General features: G+C 34.8%; 2 protein-coding genes across 6 annotated transcripts in view; one reads left to right on the forward strand and one right to left on the reverse strand.

Moving 5' to 3' along the window:
• Positions 1-1,184: 1,184 nt before the first annotated feature.
• LOC127840870 (zinc finger protein 91-like) lies at positions 1,185-22,514 on the reverse strand. 3 transcript variants are annotated; one of them, XM_052369296.1, is made up of 3 exons: positions 22,221-22,514; positions 6,160-6,582; positions 1,185-4,153 (listed from the first exon to the last, which is right to left on the reverse strand). In XM_052369296.1, exons 2-3 carry the CDS (start codon positions 6,527-6,529, stop codon positions 1,773-1,775), a joined length of 2,751 nt encoding a protein of 916 aa, XP_052225256.1. In that variant the 5' UTR covers positions 6,530-6,582; positions 22,221-22,514; the 3' UTR covers positions 1,185-1,772. The 3 variants fall into 3 exon arrangements, with proteins under 3 accessions (XP_052225256.1, XP_052225258.1, XP_052225257.1); XM_052369298.1 differs by lacking the exon at positions 22,221-22,514 and adding an exon at positions 11,061-11,104; XM_052369297.1 differs by lacking the exon at positions 22,221-22,514 and adding an exon at positions 10,531-10,637.
• Positions 10,697-22,979, forward strand: part of LOC127840869 (protein mono-ADP-ribosyltransferase PARP14-like) — a 42,710-nt gene continuing 30,427 nt past the window's right edge. The window contains exons 1-2 of one of the 3 annotated variants that reach the window (XM_052369294.1): positions 10,697-10,766; positions 11,837-11,904. In XM_052369294.1, the coding sequence (XP_052225254.1) occupies positions 11,853-11,904 (52 nt within the window). In that variant the 5' untranslated portion in view covers positions 10,697-10,766; positions 11,837-11,852. Of the gene's footprint in view, positions 10,767-11,812; positions 11,905-22,979 lie in introns of all 3 variants that reach the window. The other 2 variants (XM_052369293.1, XM_052369295.1) reach the window with 2 other exon arrangements.

Consider the following 22,979-nt stretch of genomic DNA (forward strand, 5'->3'; position numbering starts at 1 on the left):
TGATTCAATTATCAATTGATAAGGTGTTAACAGTCACAAATATGAGTTAAAAATCTCTCACAAACTACAACACAAATTGCTTATAACATGAAACTCTTATTCATAAATGAAATTAATATCTGATGTGTGACATAGATATCTGAATACTATTTAATTTCAGTTAGTAAAGACGACAGTGCATTACTGACTGCCTGCACACATGCTTGAATTCCGTTTTGCTAGCAGTTTTGATGGATTGAAGTAACCTGGCTAGTTTCTGTTACTTTAAGGGGTCGGATGTGTATGCTACTTCAGAACTAGGTTATTCAAGGTTATTATTATCCCCCGCTCTTTAGCCGGATATAGAATTGGTTTTGTCCGTTCGTGTCACAAAACTTTGCATGGCTCAGAAACTATATAAAATATCAACATGAAACTTCATTGTGTATAGATATCAATAAGGAAAAGTGTCAGGCACATGAACCATAACCATAAACTTTCTTAAATAAGAGGTATTGCCCTTTGTTTTTTTTATGATGCAACTTTTCAGGGCTATATCTGAGATACCATACAAGACTTCAACATGAAACTTCATGGGTGTATTGATACCAATGAGAAGTGCTATGCACAAGAACCATAACTCAAAATAAGTTATTGCCCTTTGTTGTTTTTGTTTCGTGTACCTTTTTAGAGCTGTATCTCAGATTTTTACAAGATTTCCATATGAAACTCCATGGGTGTATAGATATCAATGAGGAGAATTGCAATGCATATAAACAATTTCCCTACACTAAAATATTTTTTTAAAGATTAACAAAATTTATTTGGCGGGGGATATCCTTTCAACAAATGTGCTTTTTTTTCCAAAGCTCTCAAAGTATACAATTACGACAGTGTATGCTGCACTAGAAGAAGCCTCAGCAATTCTAGCTCTGTACAATATTTTATACGTTCCTGCTATTGCAGCAATTATAGTTTGTGAAGTCGTTCAAGCAGTGAAAGCTATTTTAAAATGTTGCCTGTTTTAAGAGTGGCAGAGAAAGCCATCTCCGCAGTTTTAGAACTGTGCCAGTCTAGGAATGATTTGAGTTATCATTTAACTTTGAAGACTCACTCAAATGTTGATATTTACCACTACTAGCCCTTTCAACTAAATAGCAAAAAAACACTGAAAGATCTTAAAGGTGTTTTTTTTATATTAAGCGTAATGTCAATACGATTTAATAAAAATATCAATTCAACTCTAATATAAATTAACTATAACAAGAAACAACAGTTTAAATACAGTACTAACTTTAGTTTTTCACGGCTAATACAAGTAAATACATGTGATACATTAAGTTTTCTACACCAAATATATGTAAATACATCTACATGTCAAATCTATTTTTCCCAAACGAATTGCATGTTGATACATGTAAATATTTAAGTTCTCCAGACCAAATACGTGTTAAACATTAAGTTTTTAACGCCAAATACATGTAAAACAATAAGTTTTCCACACAAAATGCATGTAAATATATAAATACCAGGTATACATATACATTGATGTGAAAAGTTAAGTTTTTCATACCAAATGCATATACAAAGGTAAATGTTAAAAGTAGTGCATTTTTTGCACAGTTATGAAAACAGGTAAAATTGTAATGATTTAATCAATTAAGTGATGACACACCGCCTGTCCAAACCTGAAAGATTACAGAAATTTTGTGACTTCTCATCTAATGCAGATACTCTCTTAAAGTGTTCAAACTGAAAACATTGCAGAATAAACATGTATCCGAGCTTCATTATCATAGTTGAGTAAATGCAGTCTGACTTGCGCTACTGCTATTGTTAGTATTACACAAGTTCTTTTGATGCATTTTCAGTCCCTTTTGACTCTTGAAGGTTTTGTCACAGAATGAACACTGGACACTTTTCTGTACACTGCTCTGAACATTCACAATTACATGTGCGCCATGATCTGAAGCATTTGAGTCACCTTGTTTGTTTAAATCGTGTCTCTTCATGTGCAGCATCAACCTGTTTTTCGCAGTAAAACACGCCCCGCAAGTAGAGCACTGGAATCTTCTGTTCTGATGTCGCGTCTTAATGTGTGTTTGCAATGCCGAAGTTGATCTAAAGCTTTTCCCGCACTGCTCACACGTGTATGGGCATTCTCCAGTGTGGCTTCTCATATGGCTCTTGATTCTCCATTTGTCTGCAAACATTTTCCCGCACACTGGACATGGCACGTCTTTGACCTTCTGGTGAACAACTCGTGAATGCCGTAACAAATGAGTATGCTGAGTAAAAGTGTTGCCACATGTGCTGCACTGAAAAGGTTTTGATTCTGCGTGCACCAGCATGTGAGTTTTGAGACGATCATTTGTTGTGTAGCTTTTATTGCAAATTTTACATTTGAACGAGTAAAGCATTATTTCCTCTGAAGATCCTGGGATATGTTTTTTCTTGTGTTTGTTATATCCAGAAACACTAACAAAGCTTTTATCACATCGTTCACACTGTAATGATTTTCTCTGATTGTGAATTTCCAGCAAATGTTTCATCAAGGCTGGCCTGCTCTTTAATATTTTATCACATAACTGACATTTTGATTTGCAAGATTTAAGCTGTTTCTTCGTCCTATCAACAATCTCATGAGTTACTTCCATAAAATTAGAATCAACATCACTTGAGTCACAGGATTCTCTAGGAGCCAGGCTGTTTGTTTGAACGACTTGATGTAACGAGTTCATCACAGAACCTGCAGACTTATGACTGGGTACACTTTCTTCTTTATGTTTATTACCTTTTCCATGTTTATGACGATGACAACGTTGCTTGTGCCAAAGAAATTTGACCATGGAATTCTGAGTTTCACTGCATTTCTTACAATAAATAGACAATGAATCATGAATTCTAAAATGCTTTACGAAAGCATTGCGTTTAAGTTTTATTGCACATATAGGACACCTGAAAAGAACCATACTCCACTGCGCCAGATGTTTACATCTATTCGCTCCAGTGCATTTTCTTGATGTTTTACCAGAATGGACTTTTCTACCTTTAACAAATTTTGACACATTAGAATCAGAGCCTCCAATATTATGCGTCATTGTAAGAACACTTTTCATTCTTACAGACATTTGTTTTAAATTCCTTGCTTTGTTAATCACCTGTTTTTTCCTGGGATTCTCTCGATTTTCATTTGGACACATGCCAGTAAGAGTATGGTACTCAACAACCCTGTCATTGAAACTTACAAGACTTTCACTTACATCATCAGTGGTTGCTCCTGACTCCCTTGCACTATCTGACTTTTCATTGCTTTCAATTTGATAGCCTTCTGATTTACTAGTTGTTTCTTTGACAATATTGTCTCCATCTACATGTACATTATTCGCATTGTTACAATGATCTGGCTTTTGATTATTGTTTAATGTAGCGGAGTGAACATGTTCATGAGAAATACTATTTTTGCATTGTATTTCATTTCTATTTCTATTTTTATAATCAGCTTTGTCTGATTTATCAGTACATGTAATTCCTTTCTTCTTATCATCATTATTTAATGTTTTCACATCAGTTGGACCTGCAGAGTCTTTCTCATAATAATATATCCAGCTGACAGCATCAATGCCATCACTAGTATCTTTTACTAAAGTTTTACTATCATCAGCCATTTCAATATCAGGTGTGCTAGAGCAATGAGGTCCTGTTGTACTTGATTCTTTAGTGCTAGCTTCACCGACATGGGGCATATCTGACACTTTTTTTGTTGCCTGAAATTTCTTACACCTTTTCAGCAAGCCAAGCTCATGCTTTCGCAAATGACGCTTAAGACCTGTGGCATTTGCAAAAGTTTTAGGACACAAATGACAGAACTCACTGGGTTGCACAAACAATGCCTTTCGTTTTGTACCGCTATTCTTTTTGTGTTTTTCCATATGGTCCAAGTAGGGCTTTTTCTGCACAAAGGACCGTAAACAAATCCCACACATGTAGTCCCTTTGGTTCCTGTGGATTTTAAGATGTGTGCTCAATGAGAACTTGGTTTTGTAGTTGTTACCACACAAATTACAAGTGTATTGTGACCTAACTTCCATGTGGACCACTTTGATGTGTTTTTGAAGTGAATGTTGGCGCAGGAAATCCTTTCCACAGAGGTGGCACACAAAGTTACGAGCACCTGAAATTTTTATAAAATATCAATGCACAAAGACGCTTATATTCAATTAATTACACATTCAACAAAAGCTATAACTATGTAACAAAACATAATTAAAAAATGTACTTTGATTTAGCACTAAATTATATTGCATTTTTTATGTAAACATAATTTGGTATTTGACTTACAGGAACTGTTTTGGTCAATTGAACAAATTAAAAAAAAATGTTTTAGACTTGAAAATTTTTGTTGCAATTATTCTATTTGGTAGGACACAGTAGATCACTGAAAATTACCGGTAACCATGCTCTAAAACATCCATTAAATGCATCTTTTGATGATTTTGAAAAAAATAACGCATTACAAGCACGAAACAATCAAATATTTTGGAGAGTTCTGTTGTCATCGTTATGTTTTGTGACATTACAAGGATTGATTATATATATATACAGTATAAAATACAATAAGTTTTTATCAGCACGGATGGTCGACTCAAGTGGTTTACTCCAATGGTCAGTAGTTTGAGCACAGGTGTCGATTCCTTTTTAACCAGGTTTTCCGAAGGAAAAAACTGGTTATTAGATTGGCGAATGTTCGCGGGCGGGCGGACTGGCGGGCGGAACAAGCTTGTCCGGGCCATAACCTTGTCGTTCATTGTGAGATTTTAAAATCATTTGGCACATTTGTTCACCATCAATAGACGGTGTGTCACGCGAAAGAATTATGTCTATATCTTTAAGGTCAAGGTCACAATTTGAGTTCAAAGGTCAAAAATGGCTATAAATGAGCTTGTCCGGGCCATAACTTTGTCGTTCACTGTCAGATTTTAAAATCAAATGGCACATTTGTTCACCATCATTAGACAGTGTGTCGCGCGAAAGAATTACGTCGATATCTCCAAGGTCAAGGTCACACATTGAGTTCAAAGGTCAAAAATGGCCATAAATGAGCTTGTTCGGGCCATATCTATGTCATTCATTGTGAGATTTTAAAATCATTTGGCACATTTGTTCACCATCATGGGACGGTGTGTGGCACGAAAGAATTACATCAATAATTCCAAGATCAAGGTCACCACGACTAAAAATATATTTATTTTGATACAAATGGGGTTAATTATAAACAATTATCAGATAAAGGGAGACAACTAAAACTGAACTGATTAAATCAGTTCAGTTTAGTTGTCTCCCATTATCTGACTTTTTTTTCACATTGAAAACCTGGTTTTGTGACAATTTTGTCCCTTGTTTAATTTTATTTTTGTAATTGTATTCTTGTTTTACAGTGAAGCTATTTAGTTCCAATGTATACCTTTATGAATTTAAAGCATTTAAGAACAAACTTCGAAACATGCCAAAATCTGTGAACAAGTCCTTTAAAAGGTTGCATGCTTATTTGTTTTGTCTATTCTGTTGTCAAATGACCACGGCCAGTATACAATGTTAAAAGAAGGCATACAAAGAGACAGTTTTTGACCTTCTGTTGTGATTTTGACCTTGAGCTCATGTGACTGTCTCATGCCTTCTGCACAGAATGTTAATGACCAAAACAATGTACTCAGGATTTACGAAAAATCATAGAAAACTGAATGGATAATGGAAATACAAACAGAAATAAATATACTGGCTCAAACTTCTGATCTTGAAGTAGGATACTGTTTACTAAATGCCTTCTTCACATCATCTCAATGACCAAAACATTTAATCCAAGTTTTTTCGAAAATCCTTTAAAGTGTACAGGAGATAAAGAGCGGACAAAAAAATGGGGCTCAATTTGAACTTGAAGAATGCCCATGACCTTTAGCCAGCACAAACAACTCATGCCTTCTGCATAGCACCTCAATACAATGTACCTTCAACATTTGAGGCAAACTTCATTAAAATTAATCAAACGTAAATGAGATATGGACGCGTCATGAAAGTGTTACAGAATGACTGACTGAAGATGGATGCAAGGGAGCATTCCTATAATTGCCACCTGAGTGTTAGTTCCAATTGGGTCTTATCCTTGTAGAAAAGCTTACATACCTGTGTGAACAATGATGTGTCTCTTGAGATGCTGTTTTGTTTGATAGGCCATGGGGCATCTGTCACATTGCCAAGGCCGAGCTTGCTTGACGCTGACATCGTGAAGCTTTTCATGAGATTTTACAGCACACAGGGAACTAAACCTCTTTTCACACTTTGAACAAGAGTATTTTCTACCAAAATGCTTTTCACAGTGTACTTTAAATGCTCCAATGTTTTGGAAAAGCTGCCAACAAAGCTTGCACGAGACCCTTCCATCTTTCTCCACTGCCAGCTGAGACCACTGCTGAGAACAACATGTATCGGTGGGTGCTGTTTTGTGACAATCAGTTGAAGGTGAATCAACACGACTTGAGTATGTGTGATTCATGATTTATTTCCTGTCCAAGCACTATCTGTTTCCTTCGCCAGCATACATATTACCTAAGGACAAATGAAACTTTTGTTAAAAAGGACAAAGTACCCCTAATAAGAGGGCCCCAAGAGTCCCTGTTGTTTTTAGAATTTACAATGTACAAGTAAATACATGTACAAGAGCTTGTTACAGTAGTGCCAAATCCCCGCCGAAATGTGTTTGATTGTATGACAACATTTGTTTAAGAGAGTAGAATAATATTTGTAAAACATGGCAGCTGTGTAATTTATTTATATTTCAAGGAACAATTAGTTATACAGTGTTGGAATTATGCTGTAGAGAATAAAATATATGGAAATGAAAGAAAGGGAGGTAATTAAAAAAGAAGACTATAAACAGTTACTGTTCTTGATCACTGTATTTTTTCTTAAACTCATCAATTCATTTAACAGTGAATACTTCAGTGTTCAAATTAAAATATGATTGTAAAATTAAATAAAGGGAGATATTAAACATTGAAAAGCTAACATTTTTACTATGAAATGAAATTAAATATAATTTAAAATTATAAATAAATATATAAAAAAATATAAAATAAATAAAAAATAAATAAAGGGAGATAATAAAAAAAACTACGGCTGAAAGAGATATGGTTCATGTTCACTGCACTTCTACTTGCCATCTGTTTATATTTCTAGCTTCAAGTAAATCCCTTTAGTAGATTTAGAGTCATGCTCCGGACAAAAATTTACTTTGAAATTATATAAAAGGGGAGATAATTAAAAAACTAAGGTAAATAGAGTTATGGTTCTTGGTTACTGCACTTCTACTAGTTGCCATCTGTTTATATCTCAAGTTTCAAGTAAATCCCTTCAGTAGATTTAGAGTTAAGCTCCGGACAAAAATTTACTTTGAAATTATATAAAAGGGGAGATAATTCAAAAACTAAGGTAGATAGAGTTATGGTTCTTGGTTACTGCACTTCTCCTAGTTGCCATCTGTTTATATTCTAAGTTTAAAGTAAATCCATTGAATAGATTTGGAGTTATGCTCTGGACAAAGTTTCGGATGGACGCACAGACGGACCGACAGACGGACGGGACCAATTACTATATCTCCTCCGAATTTTTTTTCGGCGGGGATAAAAATGGGACTTCAAGATTGTTCACACAAGTTTTAGTGCATCTTGACCTAGCAACCTAGTTTCTTCACCCCACCATACACAGTTTATAATCGCACCATGATACCATTTGCACCCATGGTTTGACCAAGTTTTATATAACAATAGACAATAAATTTGGTTCCTAAGCATGGCCAAGTTTTAAATACAGTCATTTATGAAAAACTCACCCAATAGCTAACCAAATGTTTCAACCGAGCGTTAACCGTTTTCAACATGGTAATGAATCGCTAAGTTAAGGAAAACAAGAGGGCCTGAAAGGCCCAAGGTATCCCCCGCAAGATATGCTTTGTTTGAGGATGGGTGCAAATTGGACGGATGAACATAATGATAGATGGACGGACGGAGGACAATAACACAAAACTAAGACAAAGGAAGGTTCTTAAGCACAAAAGTGCCGGACGGACAGCCCGACGGACGGACAACGCCAAAACAATATCCCTCCGCCTCTGGCGTGGGAATAAATTCATACCAAGTTTCAAAGAAATCCGCCAAAGCGCTTCCAAGATATGGCTCCGGACACAAAAATGCCTATAGTAAAAAGCATTTTTTCAAGATACAAAGGGCAATAAGTCTGCTTTTAACAGATGGTGTACAATGCCATTTGGCGTTCATCATCCTCTTATGCATATATATACTCATACCAAGTTTAAATGAAATCCGCCAAAGCACTTCCAAGATATGGCTCCGGACACAAAAATGCCTATAGTAAAAAGCATTTTTTCAAGATACAAAGCGCCATAAGTCTGTTTTTAACAGATGGTGTACAATGCCATTTGGCGTGCATCCTTCTCTTATGCATATATATACTCATACCAAGTTTCAATGAAATCCGCCACAGAACTTCCAAGATATGGCTCCGGACACTAAAAAGCATTTTTTCAAGAAACAAAGGGCCATAAGTCTGTTTTTAACAGATGGTGTACAATGCCATTTGGCGTGCATCATCCTCTTATGCATATATACACTCATACCAAGTTTAAATGAAATCCACCAAAGAACTTCCAAGATATGGCTCCGGACACAAAAGTCAAAACAATATCCCTCCGCCTCTGGCGGGGGATAAAAAGATAAAATTTAATGATGATAATGCAAAAATGTGATGTCAACAAATCTCAACAATGTTCATAATAATCAGATAAGTCAACCTGCCCCACCACTAGCATGTATTGATGATACATTAATAACTTTTATGGGAGCAGAAACATTTTCAAACTTTTTAGAGGCCTTTCTGCTGAACCTTTAAGCACAGTGGTATCCTGTGCCTGAATGTCCATAACAGGGGTAACCATGTACCTGAATTTTCAAAACAAGAGTAACCATGTGCTTGAATGTCCAAAACAGGGGTAACCATGTGCCTGAATGTCCAAAACAGGGATAACCATGTGCCTGAATGTTCCAAACAGGGGTAACCATGTGTCTGAATGTCCTGAACAGGATATACAAACCCTGTCTGAATTGGTTAAATATTACAATCTTTAAATAAACAAATAGTTCATAATGTAGACATTGTTGAGAATAATGAAGGAACACTCGTGTTTATGTAATTTCCTAACACAGTTCTCACCAAAACATGTATATACTTCATATGTTTTAAAGGAGTAAATACTCTAGATAAACAGGTTATTGATAAGAGTTGGTATGGTTGCCATGCTTAGATTTCGGTTGCACTTAACATGTCCATCCCTAGTATTGGCCCTCTTAATGAATATATAAATATTTTGGAAGTGAACAAATTCATAACACCATATATATGTCAGTCTATAATTAAGTGTGTATTCTTGGACATAACAATGAAAACTGCATTCAAATCGGCATCGTTTTACAAAATACTGGCTAGATTAAGCTCCCTGTAGTAATCTGTATCTTAATCTGTATTTTATTAAAAAATGTGCGCCATATACAATTTTTTTTTCTTAAAATATTTTAACATTTTATTAAAAAATAAGCGCCATATAAAATTTATGATAAAGCTACTCATAATCCATAAACAAACTATCATAATTGTGTGTTATGTTATTAAAAAACATAGCATCACCCTGGAATAAACATGAACGACTTTCCAATGAACACCGTAAATCATTAGAATGATCATCGTAATAGTCAAGGATAACCATCAAATTAATTACAACTTCTAAAAATTGAAAAATATTAACTTTCCATTACTTCTTGAGGTTTTTTCATTAAAGTCACAATACTATGAGGAGGGCCGATACTTTGAAAATAAGGGATACAATGAAAGAAACTGATGGGCAAGTGCTAAATTAAATCCCTGAACTCCAACTCGGTTTAATGTCTCATTAATAAACAAGAGCACCGCATAACAGGTGCCAACACTAGGCTGCGGGTGCATTTTTTAATAAATGAAAGCTTGTCAGATTTATTTTTTTAGAGGTCACAGTGACCTTGACCTTTGACCTAGTGACCCAAATATGGGTGTGGCGTGTAGAACTCATCAAGGTGCAGCTACATATGAAGTTTCAAAGTTGTAGGTGGAAGCACTTTGATTTTAGAGCCAATGTTCAAAACCGTGACAAAATGTTAAGGTTTTAGCACGACGTGGACGGAGGACGAAAAGACGACGGACACGACACGACGAGCTGGCTATGACAATACCTCGGGTTTTCTCCGAAAACAGCCGAGCTAAAAATTAATTAACCTATTGGCCTAAGCATTTGCTTTTTTGTATTCATAAATATTTTATTTCAAAAGCTTCATTTCAGCCAACAAATGGAATTCAAGTGCACTGCCTTTATATCAACTGTATTATTATCCTACCTTATAATTAAAAAAAATAATATTTTCAAAATTTAACGCATTTTAACTTGTTACTTACGTCTGTCGTAAACTGCTTCTTATTGGATTTTTGAAATGACAATCAAAATAAATACAATCGAAATTTGTAAAAATTATAATGGCAAAATTGAAAGAAAGGGCAGTAACCGAACGAATGGAGATTATTTCTACGGATCGACTCCGAAACGTAAATTGCCGAAGTAGTACGAGTGTTGTGAAATCGAAAGTAGTGGGATAAGTCTTCTTTTGATGTATAGCTCAGCAACATTAAAAAAGGTTTGTAGTACAAAAACTATGTAATTATTGGGATTGAAGTGCATGCTCATTTATGGCGTTGCTCAGCAATCCTATAGAAAATCTTATTTAAAGGTAAACGTATTTTTAAATTGATAAGAAGCGTATATTTGTATATTTATCTACTTTCGATTTAGATTTTAAAATGGGAAATCTCAGAGACTCGTTCACATTAAAGCAACGGACCATGCATTGCTGAATTGCAGCAGTATCATAAATTTGCCCCCCCCGGACCCTACCCCCCCCCCCCCCCCCCCCCCCCCCCCCCGTGCTTACCACACTGCGCCAGAGGTTCCAGATTGTTAAATGTACACCTATTGTGTATAGTTTGACTTTTTAACAGCGAATATTGATACAAATACACAGTTTGAAAAAATAAGCTCTCATATGAATATAATGTTGTTCTTATGTAACAAGTGACTCAGAGACCCATTGATGACTAGTTCAAACATTTAACATTCTACCGAGTTTTCGTTCATTACCGGTCGAATTTTGGTGTACTATTTATTCCATTCACGGGATCTTGACTTGTTATGTCCTAAAATCTATTATGAAATTATAGATATCCTTATATTTATGATAAAATGATAAATATAGGAACAACAAAACATTATTATAAAATTTTGAAAGTCTTCTTTAAAAGTAAAACACATTTCACGAAATATACCAATATATATTTTAATAATTCGAACAATTATTTTCAGTAAATGTGATATTAATTTGTTGAATGTTTTTTGTTTATGCACTAAATTATAACATACTAGGTTTTCTAAAACTATTGTGTCAAAAGATGCACAATACGTACATACATATTCGCATCAGTAAACACGTTTCGGCCCAGTGTAATATTTACCAGAAATCAAACATTTACATGTAAATAGTTCTTAGTAACATACGCATTTAGCAAGGGTATGTGTTTGAATACAAATTACACCCTGATCGGTGGAAAAATGGTTATGCATTACTCATCATGGGAAAAGCATTAATCGCTTCCAAAGATTTTCAATTTACTTCCTCTTTTGCTTTAGACTTCGACGTCAGTGTCATTTTAGATCTCGTTTGTGAACAATGTCAAAAAGAGGCAGTAGACCATTGCCTGATATCCCGAAAACAGAGTCGGGTAAGCATTAATGCCAATAGATTATTTATTTTTGTATACTTTAACGACAGTGTATTTATGTACAAGTCTAAATAAACTGTCGGTTCTCTACGGTTCGGTTCAATTATTTATACAGGTTTTGATTTCAAATGTTTCAATGAAGTTTGTGTACAATATCAATAATAGTCTCAGTTCCTTTCCGTTTTTAAATTCATTTCATAATTTGTAGTGCTAGCAGTTCAACATGTATGAAAACTAAATGTTATATCAGATTCAAGAAATAATGACACACCAATAGACGTGATTTATATGTGCATGGATTATAATTAAAGAGGAAAATAATAAATAGGGGAATACCTTTAATATCTTAAGTGACCTGTTCATGTTTAAACTACCGGTAAATCACAATTTTTTAAATTCAGTTTCAGAAAAGTATATATAAATTTCGTTTAAACTAGCGAAATCACACACCTGACTAGGGAACATGTTTAAAATATCGGCTCCTTGAACGAAAGAAAAGCTTCATTATATGAAAAAGCAAATAGAACCACGATTTATATGGATTTATACCACGTAGAGTGTTAAATGTAGCTAGTTATAAATATCTGTATTCTGTAAGTCATATGCTTTAAATGTGCTTTCTTATACCCCCCGGCTTGCATGTAGACTGCTTAATATTTTACACGCGCCTACTAGATTCAAAAGTTATCTGCAACCATCCGCTTTTTCGTATATCTTGTATAATGTTGTGTTGTTCATCAAAGTTCATTTTATTTTTTAACATTTCCTTCTGCTTTCTAACCACCATTTTTCTAGTATGTTATGCTTTTTTCCAGTCCTGTCCAAGTCATTTATTAGGGCTATTTTGCTGCAAACTTCTCTTGTCATACAGCCTGATTGGTTTAAAGCCCCTGTATTGTAAACCTTACTACCCAATGGGTAATGATGTTACTTAATACAGAGTGGCTGTTGGAATTTTTAATTCAAATGTAAGAATTTGTCGCCAAAAATATACTATCAGTTTTAATTTTACTCATGTATTGATACAATTTCTGTCGAGTCTGCTATGATTTCCGCAGTTAGCAATTAACAAATACCTAAATCGTTGTTAGTATGTGCGATTATTGTTGTATGCGCTGATATTATTGGTTGTATTTTACTTCTGTCCGGTAATGTCGAACCTTATCCAGGCCCTCAGAACGGTGCCTTGTGTCTACTTCACCTATATAAGATCGATGCGCCACAAAATTGAATTTATCAAAGATAATTTACTAGATTTTGACATAATGTGTTTTACGGAAACCCATTTAACCGAGGTTATCATTGACGAGCAGACTCTAATTGATGATTTTAATCACGCATTATTTCGGAAGAATTTTTCGAGCCATTCAAGCGGACTAATTGTCTATGTAAAACAATCATTATTATCGAGGCGTATTCTCGACCTCGAAAATCCCCGTCTACACTCAGTTTGGCTAGAAGTTAAATTGCATAATTTCAATACTCGGGTTTGCTGCTTTTACCGACCACCTAATTCTGATGTTACTTATTGGAATTATTTTGAAATCAAGATTGATAAAGCGCTTGATTTAAACCAGAACGTCATAATGCTCGGGGACATAAATGAAGACCAATTTAAACACAATGCTCGCCTCTTTCAATCAGTATCCCTGTATAATATGCACACCATTATCTCTCAAGCGACAAGGGTCACCGCAAATACTGCTACATTAATTGACCCGATATTAATCTCGGATACCATTTCATGCTTGAACAGTGAACCTATCCATCAAACCGTTAGTGACCACCATGCTACTGCCATTCATGTTTTAATTCCTTTAATAAACAGCCAACCGAATCAACGAAACATTTGGTTGTACAAATATGCCGATTTTGAGCGACTTAACAATCGTATTACATGTACAAACCTGGACTTTATCCATGATTTTAATGTCAATGAAGCAACTGTTCTATTTACGAACAAACTTATCGAACTGATGAAACTTTGTATTCCAAATAAACTTGTCACAGTGCGCCCTAATGACAAACCATGGTATGACTCATCTATAAGAACGATTGCTCGTAAACGAGATAGACACAAACATATATCTATAAACAATCCTACTACTGCTAACTGGAATAAATATAAGCAACTTCGAAATAAGGTTGATAACATGATAAAACATGCGAAAGAACAATTTTATTCAAACCTAGAAACATCTCTTGATGAACTTAACACTTCAAAAAAAATATTGGAAAACATTTAAGCAAATTATAAAAACAAATTCTCATCCGAATTCGATACCACCTTTACAGTCAACGGACTCTGACGGCAACCTTATAGACCCTTTCAGTTATTCGCATTTACTAGTGTAAGAGTTGTGTCCCTTAGCCGGATGTGACGTAATAAGATAATACAAAATCCGCCAGAGAGAAACTTGTGCAGTGTCGCTGATAATATCAACGTCTCTTGCACTATACCGTATATGCGTAAATTATAATATTTCATTTTTTATGATATTGATGCCTATTAAAGCTATCACTTTTCGCATATTTCATTTTAGTACATTGAAGCGTGAAAATACATTAAACATAACGTTCAATAACCCTGTGTGTCGCAAGACAAATCCCGCACTGTTACCACTAAACTTTAAACGTAAATATTTTATTAAAATGCCAAATATTGAAAAAAAAAGCGCCAAACGTTTATATTTTATAGTGGCATATGATTTGAGCGCGTTTTTACCACTTGGGAACATAACCTTTACAATTGAAAACGGGAATTGAAGTGTCAATTCCGCCAACCTGCAAAGTTTAGACTCCGCCCACTGTTTGGCAAAAGGCAGTGGCTAGTCGTACGGCCCCGTACGGGTAGACAAGAGGCTACCCGTACGGCCCCGTACGGGTAGACAAGAGGCTAGCCGTACGGCTCTGTTCGTATAGCCTTTCCTATGGAGATTGTCTAGCCGTACGGCTGTTTTGACACATAAATATATGGATTAATTATTGATTTACGTGCAGATTCCGAAATTTCTGGCCATTAGACTGGCTCGTGGAGTCGTCGTCACGGTATTTGCAGTCTGGTTTATGTTTCGTCGTGGTTGGAAATCCGATTTGTGCATAGTATATAAAGGGTGTAAACAAGTGAGATATGAAAATGTAAATTCATTTCGCCAAACAACAATTACAACAATCAATAGAAATCTAAGTTATGGAGAATATAAATACGGATTGTACATGCAAAAATCAAATGTATACAATAAATATATAGTAAATAATCTTAACTAAGTAAATGAAACTTGCGATATCACAATGAGAAAAGTTTATAACAAAACAAAAGGAAACATTCAGATAATAGCACTTGACAAAAGTATACAGTCGATTGTTGTATAACGGATAGCTAAGGACTTCGAGTCTCATTTCAACGTAAACGCCATGCATTTAGTAATTAAACCATTAAACTTAGATAGACACGTGTCTTTCCTATTGAAACATGCCAGCGGTTTTAAATTTCCGAAATTTTTTAATTTGTATACAGCGCGAATGTCATGGTACACTGATTCAGCCATTACCGGATCGCTTAGGTCTTTATCGGATTACATGTGTATCACGTTATTTCTTGAAATTTGACACAGCATTTGTAAAAAAATAATTGCAATATATGCACATTTTCAGAAAGGAAATTCATTTCTGCGTTTAATAAGACCAAGTTAATGGAAATCGCTGCACAATCGATGAGGTAATGGCTGTTCAAAGCGATGCACCCTATATTCGTGTTATTTTGAGTTGAATACGTCTTGTTATATATGATAGTGAAAAATATGTTTTCAGAGAACTTGATTTTCCGTTATAATTGGATTATTTTAAATTTAAAATTGTGTTTTCACTAATTAATATCATAGCCACACGCTAACTACATGCGTATTGGACAACTTCATTGAGTTTATATTTATTTCGAGACAATCTCCACATTCCTGAATATGGGTCACCACATGTCCGTTATTCACTAAATCCCGAGTTGCAGCTTTCATGCTTATTTTATATGGTACGCATCAATTTGGTTTCTCAGCATTCTTACTTTTGTAAAGGACACATCATACTCAAATATTACATCAATGCACATTATGTTTACCAAACAAAATCTGTAAAATTCAAGAAACCATTTGTCTGCACTTTTCCTGTTGTCATAAAAACGGTGCGTACATAACGTGACCTTGTTTTGCTTTCGAAAAAAAGAAACAGTTGTAAACATTGACACACGTCAACAAAAACATGAATCGACTTAACAATGATAGGCTTTTTGCATTCAATTCATAGAAAACTATAAATCTTAACATAAATAAAGTATTTTGCAAAAAATGTTTAACCTATCCGTTACTCACTAAAATCCGCTATACACCAATCGACTGTACAACACGAAGTTATATACCCTATTTTTACAATATGAGGCAGCGTTTCACGACAAGTAATGTCGACTATGCCAACAAATAAATCATCGGAACGACAATGATTGCTTTTTGATGTGTAATTTTTACTTATTTATATAGTAATGATGCAGCGGCAAAAAAGACGCTGATTAGACAGTGTGAATACACAGGCTTATCCGTGTGTATGACAAATGAAGTTGTTCATATCTTAAATCATGTCACTTTAAAGAATTGCCATGCGCGATGCACTAGAAATCACACCATATACAAACTTAACTAAATCCACCGACATATACAGTAATAGTTCGCTCAAACCGAAGGAAACAATGATAATTGTCTTAAATTTGATCAAACGCAGATTTTGTGGTATATAAAAGCTTGAATCCATGTAGAACTTTCTCGATCTACACCGAAAATAAGCACCATGTTCATTTTAAGTCGTACTTACATATTCAAACTTTTATTATTTTAATCATTTAAGAAAACCTATACCTCTTATCTAGATTATACATTATTTACAGAATCATACGTTTGTAAAACTGTACACAATTTGAACGCTTGTAAAGAATCAAATAAGCAACCGTATTACATGAAAGGAAGCCGTAACAGATGAAGATTTTTTTAACTTTTATAAGCTTAAACAAACTTATTACTGATTAAAAGCACTGAATGACAATTCTATACTTTATAAGCCGTACGGCTAGACAATCTCCATAGGAAAGGCTATACGAACAGAGCCGTACGGCTAGCCTCTTGTCTACCCGTACGGAGCCGTACGGCTAGCCTCTTGTCTACCCGTACGGGGCCGTACGACTAGCCACTGCCTTGGCAAAAAGAGGTGGATTTCATATAAGCGCATAAAGGGAAGGCTGACAAAATCATCGTGTATACTGATAATCATACAACATATCAAATAAAAAATTTCTAGTTATGTCTGAACAAAACATTTGCATGCAAGTAAATGCATTTTTGAAACGATTATATTGTTGTTATTATTTGTTTTACTAACAACGAACTCGGGAGTAGAACACAATGTAAGAGCTCGGTATGTGGTTATGACAAAAATCTCCAACTTGGCACTTCTTCGCGACCATTTTTTTGTTAAAAAATTCTCAGCAATTGAACTTTTTTCAGAATAAATTAAATTTAACGAACGAAAACAAGTAAGGATGAAAACAAACAACAATTAAATAGATCGATTTTATGTACGCAACATATTGTACCTGATTTGAAACTTTATTTGTCTGAAAAAAAACGTACCTTGTTACACATAAAATAAATTCTCTTGAATAATTAATTGTTTGATTTAATTGTTCACACCAATGTTGACACTCTTTGTTGCAGCATTTTATCCCGGTGTTTTATCGCACATTTGTTCATCGCAACCCGATTATCTCGTTATGATCGGATACTGCCCAGACAATTACACAGAAAACAATGTGTCATAAACCCAGGGACATATACTTGGGTCCCTGCATAAACCACATGTTGCAGCCTAGTTTCTGGTAATTTAACACAATTTATGATACCCACATGTCACCCCCCTTGGCATATTAAGCAGTCACTTTAGCCAAATTTTGAAGCCAAAATACGGAACCTTTGCTTCAATAAAATATTTTAACATATTATCGGAAATGGATTTACAGGAACAAGTATATATATATATATATATATATATATATATATATATATATATATATATATATATATATATATATATATATATATATATATATATATATATATAAACCAGTTTAATTATAATAATGCAGTGTTTAATAACTATAAATAAATTTAAAATATTGTGAAATTTAACTGCTACGCAAATGAGGTATTTAACATCTTCGTGTATTGTGGTGTTTTCAAATTATATATTGTATACATGTACACATATTTTGTTTGGGTAATGGTGAGGCTGACGGGCTTTATCGATCGCATTTTATCGGGTGCCGTTTGTCCGGGTATACAACTAAATCGGGTGCCGATTGTCCGAGTCGACAAATTTACAGGGTGCCGACTGTCCGCGTATGCAAAAACACTGGGTGCCGATTGACCGGGTGCCGTTTGTCCGGATACCATTTAGATTGACGGGTATCGGCAAATGTAAACTCCGCTATTACGTGTTTAGATTTAAGTACGGTATTTCAGTGTACGAAACACCCTCATAAAAACAAGCAATCACAATAGGGTAGAAAATAATTGCGTTAAATAAATTAAATATATAGATTTATTGATCATAAAATGCTAGATTTGTATCACTCCTTATCATTAGTAAAGAGATTTCAATATACATGCAAAGACCGTTCAATTTGCATAATATGCATAGTTCTTTTACGTATGTATGCTAACATTTATTAATATTTTCATTCAATTTTAACGAAACGAAAATCCATTCAACGGAAAAGAAAATTAAACAATTGTTATGTATTCGGATTTTTTAGGGCTTTGTTTTACAATTGATTAAATTCATCGCTGATGAACAACAACAATATCCACACCACTTATCATTGTGATCAAATAAATATATGTTTCATTATTTTTTAAACATCATTTATAAAAGTCTTACTATAAGAAAGAATACGGCTTATTTAGTTGTTTTGTTTTGTGGAATTTTCAGTATTTAGTCTTCCGATCACGTTCTCTAATGAACAATACCGCTGCTGTATCAGCAGTATAAACTGAATATCAAAATTTCATTAGAAAATAATACATTTTTAACAATAAGGTAAGAACACATCTTTACGTGCATATGTTCAGTCCATTTACATCGTTGAAAAAAACATTTTCTAACAAGATTTCTGTTCTCGTTTACAATCGATACACTCGATTATCATCGCATGACGTCACACAAGGGAGATAATTAAAAACCGACAATAACTGAAAGGGTCTATTGTACATATGTCAGACATTGACAAATCAAACTGTTTAAACAGATACTTTGCCTCTATCGCGTCGTTGAATGACTCGACCGGTGTTCTTCCACAATTCATTGATAGTTCTTCCACAAAATTGTTTAACCTGTCCATATCAGAATCAGAAATTATAGACGTTATAAAATGCTTAATAACTAATAAAGTCGTCGGTGGCGACCTTATAAGTGATATTGTCCTTAAGAAAACGTGTAATTCTATTGCTAAGCCATTGTGTATCCTTTTTAATAAATCACTTAACGAAAGTACTTATCCCGCCCGATGGAAAGATGCGATTGTAATGCCTCTATTTAATCAAAGTACTGGCAGTACTGGTTTGACGATGTTTTTGAAGAGGATGGATATAAAACATCAATTTAAATTTATCTATATCACCACAATTGTTATGTTGATACGAACATTTGGGTACGATAAAAAATTTGGGTACGAAAATTTTGGGTGCGAAAAAAAATTTGGTACGAAAAAAATTTGCGTACGAAACATTTTTGGTACGAAAAAAAGTTTAGGGGTACGGGGAAGTAGTACCCGTGGGTAACTTGACCCATTGAGCGAAACTGGGAGGCGGGTCACATTCTTGTTCATTAAGTATGGCAATACATTCATGATGATTCTCGAAAGTAGGTATGAGCACATAGCCTGACCATGTGAGCTCAATCGTATGAGCACTTGACTATCCGAGTTCGCCCACGAACATATGGATAAGTTAACTAATAGCGAAATGACCTTATACATGTATATGCTGAAATCTAACAATCGAACGAAATATTAAACATGGTATGTACACTTAGGTGGTTGTGTAATTTCTGTTAGAATATCGTATTCAATATGTAAATTTTAAATGATTGTGCCCGCACTTGAGTTTGTTGCCTTGTTTGAGTCTATACGCGCCTAGGCTGCACCCAGTGTGTGTATTTGTGTTTTTCCAAGGTAATGAGTTACCTCCGCGCTGAGGCTGCATAATGTTGGGACCCGGAGTGTGTCCAGCACTCCTACCTAATAAGATTAGATTGACGACAGTTGGGACGAATTTTGAATGATAGCTGCAATTTCCAGCTATTTGTTTTGTACTGAAATACTTTTTAATTTTTTTATATGGTCAAATGCTGCGGGGGGGGGGGATGAGATTTTTTGGAAAAAAACAACTGTCAGGAATGGTGACCACAAAACATACAAAATATAACATTGCGCCGGGAGCGGGAATCGAACCGGTGTCGTAAAGGTGAAAAAGCGAACGTCCTTACCACTGCGCTAGCGAGACGGACAATTACGCAAAAGAAATGTTGTTTTATCTATATATATCATAGCAGTGCAGCGTTTACAATTTGCAGGTTCGAAATCGTTCGCATTCTTTAGTTTTGTGATCACGTAAAAAGTTAATTTTACATGTTTTTATTCGCAATTTATTTACTAAATCAAGAACAAATATCAAACAAAATAGAGAAAATATAAAGTTGTTTCATTGGTCCATAAAAATAAAATGGATGTAAAATTACTCATTTGAAATTAACGTTCTGATACACTTATTGAATCTGTTTCCCCAGGATATGCTGTTCTATTAATATTTACCTTTATCAACACGAACGACAACTCTGCTAGGAGAATGTTATCAATGAAAATCAACGAGCAATCTCCTACGCAGTGGCGAATGCCAAGGGAAGTAACTGAAAAATCGAGTTATCTCAATCGGACTGGCTCGGTCTTTTACATAGGGCGCCATTGTGAAGAATTGTTTTACTGGTTATCAAACCTTGGACGCTGCTGTTCCAGCATCGTCAAAAAGGGGAATCGAATAATCCACCCAATTACCGTCCTATTTCATTGTTAAGTTGCGTAGGCAAGCTGATGGAGAGGGAAGTTTATAAACTTTTATATATAAACATCTGCTTGCTTACAAACTGATATACTCAAACCAGTCGGGCTTCCTAAAAGGTCACTCCACAGTCGCTCAATTAATCGACATTTTTATCAAATAACGAAAGGTATTGATGAAAAGAAACTAACATGCATGGTATTCTGTGATATTTCTTAAGCGTTTGACCGCGTCTGGCATACTGGACTACTTTTCAAACTAAAACAAAATGGATTTGATGGAAATGTTCTCAATTGGATCAAAAGTTATCTTGGGAGTCGCACTCATAAGTCGTGGTTGGTGCATCAATATCTCAAACGGAAGAGCTAAATGCAGGTGTTCCACAGGGTTCTGTTCTAGGCCCATTATTTTTTCTTGTTTATGTAAACGACATAGTCAAGCACCTTCAATGTACTGCCCACCGTTTTGCCGATGACACTGCCCTCTCTTGTACTACCTCAAATATGTCTAACATTGAAATTGTTCTGAACCCTGGCCTACACGTTATTAGTAACTGGGCAAAACACTGGCTCGTAGATTTTAATCCACATAAAACCGTGGCTATGTTATTTTCTTCACACCATGCTGTTCCCCATCAACATCTTTAATTTAATAATGTACCGGTCAATTTTGTAGAAAACCACAAACACCTCGGTCTTACACTCAGCTCAAACGGTTAATGTCACGATCATATCATTAACATAGTAAAATTGTCATCAAAACTACTTGGAATTATGCGAAAAGTTTAATACATGGTCTCTAGAAAAACTTAAAATCAAATGTATATTTCCCACCTACGACCTCTACTTGAGTATGCATGTGTCGTTTGGGATGGCTGTGCGCTTTACGAAAAAGAAATGTTAAATAAAATACAAAATGAAGCGGCAAGAATAGTCACGGGTCTCACAAAATCTGTTTCTTTGTCTAACTTGTATTCAGAAATCAACTGACATAGTTTAGCCGAGCGTAGGAAGTATCTCAAACTTATGCATATGTACAAAATACATAATGCCTTATGTCCAGACTGCTTACAAAATTTACTACCAGTAACTGTTTTTCAACAATCTGCTAGACACCTGAGGAACGCAAATGATTATGTAATTGTTACTAGAAGAACGGAACTTTACTCACGTTCATTCATCCCGTCGGCTGTCGACCTATGGAACAACTTACCTCGCGACATAAGAATGTTAGATTCTCTATCAAGATTCAAAATTAAATTGAAACAATTAATTCTTCCAAGTGTCGAAACTCCATTATATTTTCATGTTGGTGATAGAAAATCGTCCATTTTACATGCTCGACTAAGAAATAACTGTAGCGATTTGAAACTGCACTTGTTCACCAATCACTTAGAACATTCACACTTATGTGTATGTGGAGAAGTTGAATCGGTGTATCATTTCTTTTTTAATTGTCCACGCTTTTCTTTACAACGTACAACTCTTTTCACGCTATTGAACAAATAAACTACAATACAATGCTGTTTGGTAATGACATGTTAGATAATGACACCAACAGCTTCATATTTAAAAATGTTCAGATATTTATAAAGACGACAAAGCGTGTTTCATAATGTTGTTGTAGCACATAGGTTTTTATTTTCATGGGCTGGACTTCACTATCTTAAGGTTGTACTGTATGTAAAAGTGTTTTATTTCCAATTCTTTAAAAATCATGATTTTCTTTCTTTTTTTACTTGCGCACTTTTTTGTTTTCTTATGAAAAATGTACTTTTTTCTTATGACAAATGTACTTTTGACCATGTAGCATAGAGCTTTACAAAATCACGATATCATCACGATGATGTAATGTTAATAACAAAACAGGGATAGACCACATATAATGTTGTTAGAACTTTAGATCCTACCCTTTTTTCAAAATAGTTGT

Source organism: Dreissena polymorpha, chromosome 8, assembly GCF_020536995.1.
Source record: "Dreissena polymorpha isolate Duluth1 chromosome 8, UMN_Dpol_1.0, whole genome shotgun sequence".
Taxonomy (NCBI): Eukaryota; Metazoa; Mollusca; class Bivalvia; order Myida; family Dreissenidae; genus Dreissena; species Dreissena polymorpha.